This window comes from Pan troglodytes, chromosome 19 (genome assembly GCF_028858775.2).
Source record: "Pan troglodytes isolate AG18354 chromosome 19, NHGRI_mPanTro3-v2.0_pri, whole genome shotgun sequence".
Classification (NCBI taxonomy): Eukaryota; Metazoa; Chordata; class Mammalia; order Primates; family Hominidae; genus Pan; species Pan troglodytes.
In genome coordinates this window covers 35,378,999-35,393,100 of record NC_072417.2, presented here as the reverse complement: position 1 = coordinate 35,393,100, position 14,102 = coordinate 35,378,999, and the positions used below count along the sequence as shown (strand labels likewise).

General features: G+C 37.8%; 1 protein-coding gene across 50 annotated transcripts in view; it reads left to right on the top strand.

The window, feature by feature from the left end:
• Positions 1-14,102, top strand: part of RHOT1 (ras homolog family member T1) — a 109,709-nt gene that overhangs the window by 53,948 nt on the left and 41,659 nt on the right. For 20 of the 50 annotated variants that reach the window (XR_010153238.1, XR_008540159.2, XR_010153237.1 and 17 more), the window contains 9 exons: positions 1,404-1,488; positions 1,862-2,007; positions 3,410-3,510; positions 5,210-5,340; positions 6,344-6,427; positions 9,325-9,444; positions 10,523-10,725; positions 11,763-11,858; positions 13,526-13,648. Coding sequence is in view for 44 of the 50 variants with exons in the window: in XM_063799647.1 (XP_063655717.1) it covers positions 1,404-1,488; positions 1,862-2,007; positions 3,410-3,510; positions 5,210-5,340; positions 6,344-6,427; positions 9,325-9,444; positions 10,523-10,725; positions 11,763-11,858; positions 13,526-13,648 (1,089 nt within the window). In the remaining 6 variants the exon portion in view is untranslated. The remainder of the gene's footprint in view (positions 1-1,403; positions 1,489-1,861; positions 2,008-3,409; positions 3,511-5,209; positions 5,341-6,343; positions 6,428-9,324; positions 9,445-10,522; positions 10,726-11,762; positions 11,859-13,525; positions 13,649-14,102) is intronic. The other 30 variants (XR_010153240.1, XM_063799660.1, XM_016932035.3 and 27 more) reach the window with 7 other exon arrangements.

Sequence of the window (14,102 nt, the reverse complement as noted above, 5' to 3'; positions counted from 1 at the left end):
TCCCGAGTAGCTGGGACTACAGGCGTCCACCACCACACCCAGCTAAATTTTTTTTGTATTTTTAGTAGAGACGGGGTTTCACCATGTTGTCCAGGATGGTCTCAATCTCCTGACCTCGTGATCTGCCCGCCTCGGCCTCCCAAAGTACTGGGATTACAGGCGTGAGCCACTGTGCCTGGCCACACCCGGCTAATTTTCATATTTTTAGTAGAGACGGGGTTTTACCATGTTGGCCAGGCTGGTCTCGAACTCCTGACCTCAAATGATCCACCTGCCACAGCCTCCCAAAGTACTGGGATTACAGGCGTGAGCCACCACGCCCAGCCAGTACATTTGGTTTTTGTTTGTTTTTATGTTTGTTTGTTTGAGACAGGGTCTCATTCTGTCACCCAGGCTAGAGTGCAGTGGTGCAAACACGGCTCACTGCATCCTTAACCTCCCGGGCTTAACCTGTCCTCCTGCCTCAGCCTACCCAGTAGCTGGGACTACAAGCATGTCCCACCATGCCTAGTTAATTTGTAAAATTTTTTGTAGAGATGGAGTTCACTTTGTTGCCCAGGCTGGTCTTGAACTCCTGGGCTCAAGTGATCCTCCTTGCCTCGGTCTCCCAAAGTGCTGGGATTACAGGCATGAGTCACCATGTCCAGCACTCAGTGCATTTGGTTAATGTTTATTAAACAGAATTTAGGGTGGGTCCAAAAGGTCAAGTCAGGTAGAAATAACTTCTCTTTGCATCATTTTCAACTCATTACAATATTGGAATTAATATGAAGCTCATAAGTATGATTTAAAATTTGTAGGAAGAACAAACCCATGACAGGTAAATCAGTATTATTTGTAAATTTTTTATATTAACCTGCTTTTCTGATATTTAAGAAAATGGGCCTGGTACAGTGGCTTATGCCTATAATCCCAACACTTACTGGGAAGCCAAGGTGGGTGGATTGCTTGAGCCCAGGAGTTTGAGCCAGCCTGGGCAACATGGTGAGACCCCATCTCTACAAAAATACAAAAATTAGCCAGGCATGGTAGTGTGTGCCTGTGGTCCCAGCTACTCAAGAGGCTGAGATGGGTAGATTGATTGAGCCCAGGAGGTCGAGACTGCAGTGAGCTGTGATCGTTGCCACTGCACTGTAGCCTGGGCAACAGAGTGAGACCCTGTCTGAATTTAAAAAAGAGAAAAAAAGAAAATGTTGTTACTTTGGAACGAGCATTATTATGACTCTTCTGAAGAGTGCCAAAATCACTCCAGAGAGTTTCCTTGGGAAAGTCTAAATGATACCAAGTGAAGATATTCTTGTAAATGGTGTTACCTCACAAAAGACTTGTTGCAATTTTATATTAATTTCTTAAATTTTAACATTTGATTAATGATTTATTTTACTCTTGAATTTTTTCAACAGGCTGAAAATACCTCCTGATTGCACTACTGAATTAAATCATCATGCATATTTGTTTCTCCAAAGCACCTTTGACAAGCATGATTTGGTAAGCCTTTAGCTGTAATTTTCCATAATATATAGTAAAACATTTTTCTATGGATGATATAACTCTGTTCTCTGAGCTATGGGATGTGTATGTTACATAGCCAAAAACTGCTTAACCTCTCTAAGTTAAATTCGCAAAAATATTTTCTGCTGTTTACCTTTGTTGTTTTCTCAAGATGAAAATGTCTAATTTCTAATAGACTCACTTATAAGTTTTCTTACATACATGTGAGGAATGTTCTTGATAAAATGTAAAATTTGTTGTCATTTATTAAGTAGTTTTAAAAAGCATAGCTTTACTAGACTGGGGGGCTTTTGAGTTGGGAATTATTATCTTAGATATCTAAACATTCTGTATCCTTGTGTTTCTTCAGGATAGAGACTGTGCTTTGTCACCTGATGAGCTTAAAGATTTATTTAAAGTTTTCCCTTACATACCTTGGGGGCCAGATGTGAATAACACAGTTTGTACCAATGAAAGAGGCTGGATAACCTACCAGGGATTCCTTTCCCAGTGGACGTGAGTATAGAGCTCACCTCTTTCCTCTAGAGTTACAAATAGTTTAAAATTATGGTGTATTACATTTGTCACTTTGTAAGCTTGTGAGGCATTATGAAATTCTTCAATCATAATTGCCTCTAAGCAAGATTAGCTGCTGATATCTCTAAGATGAACTATAAATATTCTGTAAATTTATCAGGAAGGGATTGTTTTCTTTTGAATGATGTATAGGGAAAAAGTAGTAAGTCTTTGAAAATTGAACTACATTTTAGCACTTTTTTGTTTGATTAAGGGAATTGGAAATGTCATTGCTGTTGCACAATTCTTACTCTTTCAGAATATGGGGTGAAGCATATTTTACTTGACACTGAAGACTCTGTTTTTTTGTTATTGTTTGTTTTTAATGAACTCTTTTTTTTTTTTTTGAGATGGAGTCTCACTCTGTTGCCCAGGCTGGAGTGTAGTGGCGTGATCTTGGCTCACTGCAACTCTGCCTCCCGGGTTCAAGCCATTCTCCTGCCTCAGCCATGAGGTTCTTTCACTCAGCACATTGTGGACATTTTTCTGTATCAATAAGTATACTTTTATATATCTTAATGTTAAATAATGTGTCACAATATGGATGTCCTATAACTTATTTAACTATCCCATAATTATATATTTTTATCATTTTTGGGTTTTTTTCTACTATCACTAGTATTCTGGTGAGGTCTGTTGTAGTTCAGTCTTCAGGTATAGCCTAAGGAGGTTGTTTTTTTTGGTTTGTTTTTAACTCGGAAGGTAGATCGCATAAAATATCCCCACTCTATCTAGATTTTACCAGCCACTCACCGCTTATGTTTGTAAGCTTAGTGTTTCTGGGCAGATGGAGTAGAGAGAGGAATTACCCACCATCTTGCATTCTTCTCCCTTTCTTCTCTGCATTAAGAATGGCAGTGTAGGGCCAGGCAGCGTGGCTCATACCTATAATCCTAGCACTTTGGGAGGCCAAGGTGGATGGATCACTTGAGCTCAGGAGTTCGAGACCAGCCTAAGCAACATGGCGAAACCCTGTCTCTACTAAAACATTTTTTTAAATTAAAAAAAAAATTAGCCAGGCTTGGGGGCACATGCCTGTAGTCCCAGATACTTGGGGAGCTGACGCAGGAAGATCACTTGCACCCAGGGGTTCAAGGCTACAGTGAGCCATGTTTGTGCCATTGCACTCTAGCGTGGATGACAAAGTAAGGCCCTATCTTTCAAAAAAAAAAAAAAGAATGGCAGTGTAAGAAAAACTATGGTTGGGCACATAGGAAATTAAAGTAGTCTAGACAAAAATTATCTAGGTCTGGTGCATAAAGTTTTTTTAGCTATTGGCTTTTTTTTCCCCATAAATATTCGTTTAGGAACTTTTCACATTTTAAACTCTTTTCTTTCATAGGCTCACGACTTATTTAGATGTACAGCGGTGCCTGGAGTATTTGGGCTATCTAGGCTATTCAATATTGACTGAGCAAGAGTCTCAAGCTTCAGCTATTACAGGTAAGTATCTAGATACTGTTCAGCTCATGATTAGAGATATTTTTTAAGACTCCATTTTCAAATGTAACAAAGAGTAAGAATACATTAGTCTTCCATCTACACTCTATTAGTTTTCCTTGTGATCAGATCATTTCTTTTGTGTTGAGATGCTTGATTTTATTGTTTATGAAAAGAAAGAAAGTAGAGACTTTGCTTCAAGTCTACTCCCTGGGGTTACTCCACTGATGAAAATGAGGAAGAGCTGTGGGCATTAAAGGATTTACCAGTTGATCTTGCATTTTAATTTTCTTTAAACATTAAAAATAATGCGTATTAACTGTTTTCTGTATTAATACAGCTTTCACAAATCTTGTAAGCCAGGCATTCTTGCCAAGCAATGTGCACCACTTAAAGTAAACCATATGTATGGAAATAGCAAGTTAAGGAACTGATCATTTCAAGAGTTTCTTATATCCCTGTTGGTGGAAAATCTGCCATATCTTACGGGAAGCCCTAGCACAAGAAGACAGCCTTTCTTAAATTGACAGAGCAGGTACCCTTTAAAATACTTAACCAATTAGACAGTATTTAATTCAACACCAGAGAATAAGAAAACAGTCACTAGCCAGCCATGAGGTTCTTTCACTCAGCACATTGTGGACATTTTTCTGTATCAATAGGTATACTTTTATATATCTTAATGTTAAATAATGTGTCACAATATGGATGTTCTATAACTTATTTAACTATCCCATAATTATATATTTTTATCATTTTCGGGTTTTTTTCTACTATCACTAGTATCTCTGGTGAGGTCTGTTGTAGTTCAGTCTTCAGGTATAGCCTAAGGAGGTTGTTTTTGTTTGTTTGTTTGTTTGTTTGAGATGGAGTCTCTCTCTATCACCAGGCTGGAGTGCAGTGATGAGATCTCAACTCACTGCAACCTCCGCCTCCTGGGTTCAAGCGATTCAGCTGCCTCAGCCTCCCAAGTAGCTGGGACTACAGGCATGCACCACCATGCCCAGCTAATTTTTGTATTTTTAGTAGAGATGGGGTTTCACTATGTTGGCCAGGATGGTCTCAATCTCTTGACCTTGTGATCTGCCCCCGTTGGCCTCCCACAGTTCTGGGATTACAGGCATGAGCCACTGCACCCGGCTCTAAGGAGGTCTCTTTATCTCAGGAAGGGATGCCTGCTGTCCCGATGATACAGCATTGTTTTCTGGCGTGCCTCTTTTACAGTTTACATTTGAAAGGATGGCTAACCCCAAAGTGTGTGTCCCTTTCCGTTTTATGGATCCAGCTCCAAGAGAGTGCAGATTTGAAATAGCATCTTTTAGTTTATAATATGTGACAGTTTATCACAGAAAAAATTAGATGGAATATAATGTTGGCTATATTCTTAGTAATTTTCATTCATTTATAGGATATTTTCCTTATGAAAATATACTATTTTATGATGAAATAAATGTTTGGTTACTCGAAATTCACATTCCAGTCAACTTTCAGAAATGCATTTTTTCCACTAACTGGGGCCCTTCTGCATTCTGTGTACTTCATTCACATACAGCTTGACTGTTGTACAATATGTTTGTTTATAGATCAGCTACTTCATAAAAATAATAAGCAGCAATGCCCTATTTTGCAAAAGGTGGAATGGAGGCTCAGTGAATCTAAGTGGTACATGTTTAGTGGGTTTTTTTATTATTATTATTTTTAGTGACAAGAGATAAAAAGATAGACCTGCAGAAAAAACAAACTCAAAGAAATGTGTTCAGATGTAATGTAATTGGAGTGAAAAACTGTGGGAAAAGTGGAGTTCTTCAGGCTCTTCTTGGAAGAAACTTAATGGTGAGAGTTCTCGTAAAATACAATTTTATCCAACAAATTTTTATAGTTACAAGTTTACATAATGTTTTCATAGCCATTGACCTTTTTAGATAATTATTAGAACTCAATGGCCTGTATTAGTCAAGTACAGTCTAAATGTAACAGTAATCCTGTTGAACTGTCTTTGTTTCATTGATATTAGCTATCATTTGTCTTTTTTTAACCAGTGTTTAAATGGGCATTAAATGACTACAGATGTGAAAGCACCTAACACAGTCCTTGGCATGAAGTAAATGCACAGTAAATATTTTGAATTGAATATTGATATCTAGTTCTTACTACTCCCTTGAGTAAGAAGAAGAAGACATATTTCTTTTCTTCTTCTTCTTCTTCTTCTTCTTCTTTTTTTTTTTTTTTTTTTTTTTTTTGAGGTAAGGCATTGCTCTGTTGCCCAGGCTGGAGTTCAGTGACATGATCATGGCTCACTGCAGCCTCAACCACCTGGGCTTAGGTGATCCTCCCACCTCAGCCCCTGGAGCAGCTGGGACCACAGGCGTGAACCACCAGGCCCAGCTAATTTTTGTATTTTTAGTAGAGATGGGGTTTCGCCATGTTGCCCAGGCTGGTCTTGAACTACTTGGCCTCCCAAAGTGCTGGGATTACAGGCATGTGCCACCACACCCTGCCAACATATTTCTAGATGGGTATTAATCTCGATCAGACCAAATTATGGTATAATGAAGATTGCCAGCAGGTGGCTCTAGAATATACTTTCAGTAATACGGATAGTTTCCTTCCTTTTTAGCTACTGCTTGTACTTTATGCAGAACAAATACATCTTTTATTTTAGGTCTTAAGAACTAAGAAACATAAAATCAATATCTCCTTTGTACTGATAAATAGTACACAGTGTAGGGAAGAATGCCCCTTTATTTATAACACACCTGCACATATACACAGAGGTGTTTGTATATTGTTGAAAACTAGTTACTGCAGATATTGAGATTTTCGGTTCTGTTTTCAGAGGCAGAAGAAAATTCGTGAAGATCATAAATCCTACTATGCGATTAACACTGTTTATGTATATGGACAAGAGAAATACTTGTTGGTAAGAAATTCTGTGGCATACAAAAATTACTAATTATTGGGTACATTTTTAAATGACTCTTTGAAAACAAATTGGCTTCAATTGAATGACTCTATGTAGAACTTGTGTGTGATTTTTTTTTTTTATTTAATTTTTTTTAGAGACACGGTCTCACTATGTTGCCCTGGCGAGCTCTTGGGCTCGAGGGATCTCCCACTTCAGCCTCCCAAGGAGCTGGGACTGCAGGCATGTGCCACCATGCCAAGCTTGATTTTATTTTTTTTCATCTGGTTTATTCATTAGAATTTTAAGTCTTTTGGCTAGGCGTGGTGGCTCACACCTGTAATCCCAGCACTTTTGGAGGCCAAGGCAGGCAGATCACCTGAGGTCGGGAGTTTGAGACCAGCCTGACCAACATGGAGAAACCCCGTCTCTACTAAAAATAAAAATTAGCTGGGCATGGTGGTTCATGCCTGTAATCCCAGCTACTCGGGAGGCTGAGGCAGGAGAATCGCTTGAACCCAGGAGGTGGAGGTTGTGGTGAGCCAAGATAACGCCTGCCTGGGCAACAAGAGCGAAACTCCATCTCCAGAAAAAAAAAAAAAAGAATTTTAAGTCTTTTTATCATGTGATGATTACATAGGTTTAGATATAAATAAAAATTCATCATTTAAAAAAATTAAAAAAAAATTAAGTTGGTACACTTAATTGTATGTTAGCTATACCACAATAAGAAAGTTGAAAAAAATGGGTCAGGCATGGTGGCTCACGCCTGTAATCCCAACACTTTGGGAGGCTGAGTCAGGTGGATCACCTGAGGTCAGGAGTTCGGGACCAGCCTGGCCAACATAGTGAAACCCTGTCTACTAAAAGTACAAAAATTAGCTGGGCGTGGTGGCACGTGCCTGTAATCCCAGGTACTTAGGAGGCTGAGGCAGGAGAATCACTTGAACCTGGGAGGCAGAGGTTGTAGTGAGCCAAGATTGTGCCACTGCACTCCAGCCTGGGCAACAAAGTGAGACTCCGTCTCAAAAAAAAAAAAAAGTCGAAAAAACTGAACTCCCCTTTTACTTTCTTCTACTTCTTTTTTTTTTTTTTAATTTTACTTTAAGTTCTGGGATACATGTGCAGGTTTGTTGCATAGGTCAACCCATCATCTAGGTTTTAAGACCCGCATGCATTAGGTATTTGTCCTAATGCTCTCCCTCCCCTTGCCCCTCACCCCCCGACAGGCCCTTGTGTGTGATGTTCCCCTCCCTATGTCCATGTGTTCTCATTGTTCAACTCCCACACTTATGAGTGAGAACATGCAGTGTTTGGTTTTCTGTTCCTGTATTAGTTTACTGAGAATGACGGCTTCCAGTTTCATCCATGTCCCTGCAAAGGACATGAACTCATTCTTTATTTATGGCTGCATACTTCTATTTTTTTAAAAAAATATTTCCTGTACTATTGACTAGAAATTAATATGAAAACCCTGCTAGTGCTTGGTAGTTTATCTGTAATCTGAATCAAGTTTATTTAGCAGGGAAGGGAGTATTTAACAAATATGTTAGCCTTAAAAATGTATAGGCTACTCTAGGCACACTGCCTATGGGTTAGCCCTGCTCTGCAAGGAGCAATAAAATCAAACAAACAATAAAAAAAGTACAAAAGAAGGGCTGAAAAGACACTATGAAATACAGTAGAAGGAGGGTTACATGGGCCAGATGTGGTGGCTCACGCCTCTAATCCCAGCACTTTGGGAGGCCGAGGCGGGTGGATCACCCTAGCCTGACCAACGTGGAGAAACCCTGTCCTGGGCTGGTCTCAAACTCCTGGGCTCAAGCGATCTGCCCACCTCAGTCTCCCAAAGTGCTGGGATTACAGGTGTGAGCCACAGTGCCCACCCCTGAATTTTACTCTTGTTGGAGATCATTATAGCATAGATGGAATATTTAAGAAATTTTATAATAAGCACCGAAGAGTGGCAGTGAAACAGAACAAAAATGACCTTACTGTAAAGAGTCATTTGCTTTTTGTTTTTGATTAGTGGGGAGAAAAGGTGGTGTGGTAGAAAGAAAATAGATTTGAGAATCATATCTGAGTTTAAATTTTGATTTGATAACTTCTTAGATGTGTACCATGGGCAGCTGACTTAATCTTTCTAGCCCGTCTCCTTATCTGCAGAATGTAAACAATGCATGTAGAGGGCCTGCCCCCACACATTAGTCACTCACTAATACTAGCTTCCATAGAATCTTTTTTTTTTTTTTTTTTTTTTGAGACAAGGTTTCACTTTTGTCACCCAGGCTGGAATGCAGCAGCGTGATCTCAGCTCACTGTAACCTCTGCTTTCCAGGCTCAAGCGATTCTCCTGCCTTAGCCTCCCCAGTAGCTGGGACTACAGGCACACGTCACTGCACCTGGCTAAGCTTCCACAGAATCTTAATCACCATTTTTAGTCTGCAGAATCAGAAGATACTTATTTGTCTATACTTTCTTTTTTTTTTGAGACTGAGTCTTGCTCTGTCGCCCAGGCTGGAGTGCAGTGGCGCAATCTCTGCTCACTGCGAGCTCCGCCTCCCGGGTTCATGCCTTTCTCCCTAGTAGCTGGGACTACAGGCACCCGCCACCACACCTGGCTAATTTGTTTTGTATTTTTAGTATAGGCAGGGTTTCACTATGTTGGCCATGCTGGTCTCGAACTCCTGACCTTGTGATCCGCCCGCCTCGGCCTCCAAAGTGCTGGGATTACAAGCGTGAGCCACCGCGCCCAGCCTTGTCTATACTTTCTACTTTTAAAACTGGCCTGAAAAGTTATGCTTAACCAGTACTTTTAAACTTAGGAAGTCCAGGGAAGGAAGTAATAAGCTATCATGACTTAATATATCAATATTATGATACTTATATTTTTCATTATCTTTTTCTTTTACAAGTTGCATGATATCTCAGAATCGGAATTTCTAACTGAAGCTGAGATCATTTGTGATGTTGTGTGCCTGGTATATGATGTCAGCAATCCCAAATCCTTTGAATACTGTGCCAGGATTTTTAAGGTTTGTTGCTCCTACAGACTATGACTGAATGTAACTTCATATGGACTTTTTATGGAATTGCAGTGTGGTGTTTCCTAACCATAAAAATGCAACAAAATCATGTGTATTTTAAAAATACATACATCTTTACCCTATTCCTGAAGGTTCTGGTTTTGTTCTAAAGTGGTAGAGTCTCAGACATACATATTTCTGAAAGTTTTCGACATGTGATTGTGAGGTGCATTCCTGATTGAGAACTTTTACGTTAATGCAAGCTCTACCTGGCTGTTAAAAGTTACATATGTCTGCCTTCTCTCTGATGAAAAAAAAGAGTAGTACATATGGATTATATATTGCCAAATATACCAAGAATAACAGCCAGAGGAAAGGGATAAATCTGAAGCTTAGAAAGTCTATCAGTCACTTAGGGATTATCAATAAGATTCAATAGGAGTAAAAAGCTATATGTACAAAGGTGTTTATTCTAGCATTGTTTTTAATAGGAAAAAACTGGAAATAATCAAGATGGCTAACAATGGACGATGATTTACTGAAGTAAGATAAAATAATCTAGTGGAATGTTAGGCAATATTTAAATTAAAAAATAAAAACAATAAATGTAAAATTAAAAATAGTTTTGAATTCTGAAGAATATGGAGGACACAGTATTACATTTTTAAGTGGTTATGTCCAGCATGACTGCGACTGTACAAACACACATAAAAATGCATGTGCTCAAGGACTAGAGGTGATATTAAAAAATGAAAGTAGTTTTTATAAAAGAATTTAGGTGGATTTCTTTATATTTCAAAATATGTGTGTTTAATGTGTGTTTTTAATTACATGTATTTTTTTAATTGTAATAAATCTAAGGAATCAGTATAGGTCTGTTTTGTCATCAGCATTGGAAAAGTGATCTGGATCTTATTTATTATATGAGATTTACCTAGACCACTGCCAATCTTTGCCTTTTGGTTCACTTTTTCGCTTTGAAACTACTGTTGCTTTGCCCATCTGGAGGAAATGCTCGGTTCACATTTAATTAAATAGTAATTTTTGAACTTGTTATCAGATTTTGATTTCATTTTTTATTCCATAGCAACACTTTATGGACAGCAGAATACCTTGCTTAATCGTAGCTGCAAAGTCAGACCTGCATGAAGTTAAACAAGAATACAGTATTTCACCTACTGATTTCTGCAGGAAACACAAAATGCCTCCACCACAAGCCTTCACTTGCAATACTGCTGATGCCCCCAGTAAGGATATCTTTGTTAAACTGACAACAATGGCCATGTATCCGTAAGTACTTGCTGTCTTCATTTTCATGTTGCATGGTTCATAACATTGCATGCCATTATTAGCCATGAAGGGAATATCTTTGTCACATAGGAATTGTTCAGCAACAGAAAGATACTTTGTAATGAGAAGGTACAAATTTGAGTAAATGCAAGTTTGGTTTGAATGCCATAATAAAATGATATAAACAGTGCTTCTGACAATATCTGTATATTTTTGAGCAGGCTCTAACTATCTTAATAGAATAGTACAATAAAACACAACCCCCCACCCAGCATTAAAAAATAGTTTTACTGGAATAAAATGGGTTTGGCATCATGTTGTTTTATGCTTATAAAGCATTTTCATATGAACAGAAAGTTTATATTTTTCTGTTTTTGACCTTAGGTATATGAAGTTTTCTAAAATATTTTATTAGTTTATGTTGAAATTGTGGGTATGCTTCAGTTAGGATATGTCTTTTTTAAGTGCTGTAAAGAGTAGTTGTAATTGGAATTTCTACTGTATAAATGTTTTACATTAAGTGTTATGAGCCACAAATTTCATGTACATTTATTATATATCTATACATGCATATGCACAAGCACATAACTGTGGTCATCTCTGTAGTTTACTAACTGCCTTAAAATTGCATGGTTCTTAATGGCATTCGCCTCAAGTAGTGTGTTTGTATAAATTCTGTTTTGTAACAAAATAGTTTTTCAGGCAGTGCGTTTCTCAGGACTTTATAGCTTATTCTACTTATTCTTATGTTAGTCTCTAAATTATTTTTCTTCTTATGAAAACTACAGTGTAACATAGAGTAATAATCAAACATTGCTATAAACCAAGAATGACATTTTTCAAAAAGGTGTTGATTTGTACAGATTTTTAAAGTCAGTTAACTTTACTATTTTATTACCTAATACTTTTTTTAGATGCAACAAACCCTTGAATTTCTATGTGTATTCGAAGACAAGTCATTCCTATTATTATAGAATAACCAAAACCTTATTTATGTTTTACCTTTGCTTTAAAACTCTCATGTATGTTATCTACAGAGAGGATCATTACAGAGACAGACTCTCCCGAGACATGGGCCACACTGATAGAATAGAGAATTTGAGAAAAATCTGGGTCTTTCTAAAAACTGCTTTGTAAGTTACTTTTTCTTTATGACTTCTGTGGGATTTTGTTGATATTTTCTTAGAGAATGACCAAATCTCCTTTCTTGCCATAATTAACATTTAGTAATTATGTAGAAACGCACTGCTTGGTCAGGCTTCCTGCCTAGCTATATATTACGTTGTCTTCCTTACTACATAAATGTACTTCTTTAATCTTGTGATTACAGTAACTGCAACTGTGTTTTTACCTCTGCATTTTTAAAACATTTTACTGTAATTCTGTTGTGTGTGTGTGTGTTATATGATAAATGTACATACATGGACCACTTGTTTATATGGTTAATCCCAAACTACTTCTCATGAAGCATCTCCCTGTTGCTAAGCATACTTTGCATCTCTCCTTTTTGGTGGGTGGAGCCTTGTGTATGTTAAAGAATCAGATTTGATTTATAAAATAACAGATGGATTCCAGTATGACAGCTGGCAGAGACTTAGTAGCAGTGATTTGTTCATCATCACAAGTCAAAAAAAATGAAAAAAAAATGAAAAAGGAATGTCTTGGGCCTATACAAGTTTTTTTTTTTTAATTCTTGTTTTTCTTCATATTGGGAATTAGGCATTATTGGAATGCTGCTAATCGTTACAACCATGCCACCATGTGCTGTGGTCTCATCAGATCTCATAAGCTAAGTCAAGTCAGATTGGGCCAGTCTTTTGACTGAGAAGCCTATAAAAAAATGTTCAGGTGTTACAGGAAATGATGTCATTGATTCATCAGGTGGCGCTCTTCTGAGTGGGTTCTGAACCAGTACCTCTTCATGGGTGGTGTGATGGCTTTGTATGAATGAGTGGCTCTGACCACTGAACAGTCATTGGAGACCCCCTACTTTGGTAGTTAGAGCCGAGGTGAAATGGGTTGCCCCCTGTGCCTGCACCAACTAGTGCAACTCTCCTCAACCAGAAAGGAGTCAGAAAGCCTCCCTAAATTTCATATCTGATTTCAATTGGATCCACTGTTGATTTTACATCCTTACCCAGAGTTTCATACTGTCATATATAGCTGCTGTGTTTGGGTAGCAGATGAAATCAACCCTATATTTTATTTGAGTAGAAATTTATAAAGCACCTTGATTTAGTTCCTTTGAGAGCCAGGGTGCTTGATGAATTAAAGACGTTGTTGTTCACATCTTCTCAGGGTTGAATACACTTGTCTTTTGACTCATTTGTATATTTATCATTCTTCTCCTTCCTGGTTTTCAGGCATGTGTGTATGCTGAGGGAGGAGGAGGAGGGAATGGTTATTTAAACGCTAGCAAACTTTGTCCTTTTGGTGGGTGCTTATGGCTTACTCAGTTTTTCTTTTTATTAATTTAGACGAGGGTGCCATCTATTGCTGTGCATATTTATTCCACAAAAATTCATGTAATAATAATTCCATCCCCCCTCCAAAAAAAGCAAAAGTATCAGCTAATTTTCCCTAGATTTTCTACAGGGAGGGAGGAGGAAGCTATTACTATTTATTATGTTTTTGGTAAATGTGGAATTCTGCACAACTTTAGCATGCCCCATACTGTCCTTTTCCTTTCTACAAAGAGTGTTGCTTATGCCTAAGTCTTTTTTTTAAAGTTGGCACACCCTGACTTGTGCCATATTTGTAAGTAAGAACTCAACTCCTGTCCTTCTGTGTGTTTTCGCAGCCATGCCCGGTTACGCTGTATGTGCACCTGCAACAGGTGTACATTTTGCATCTGTCAGAACTTCCTCAACTCAGACTTGCTGCAATCTGTAAAGAACAAAATCTTCACTGCAGTTCTTAACAGGTTCTTAACTTTATTTACTGGGTACCAGGCATTCTGTTAAAATACAAAAGAAAAAAGCGGATAACTATTTATTATACAGATACTCACTACAAAGACAAGCTGACTGATGCCCAACTAACTTCCACTAAAATTCTCACTGTGATGACAATGTTTAGTTTTGGAAGCATCCTTAATAATGTTTTTAAATTAATAGGTATATTTAGAGGACTATAAAATAAGATTTTGGATGTTTTTTTCATAAGGAAGATAAATTATCTTTCCTATTAAAAGATAATATGTATAGGGAAATTAAAATTTTTTGGCTGTGAGTTAATAGATTAGGACTTTTGTAGTAAAGAAAAGACACATTAATCCTAAATGAAAGATATTATACTGTACTCAGCTTACAATGAAATAATATATCTCATTAAAACCATAGTAATGCAAACAGTATTTTGAGTTTGAAACAATATTC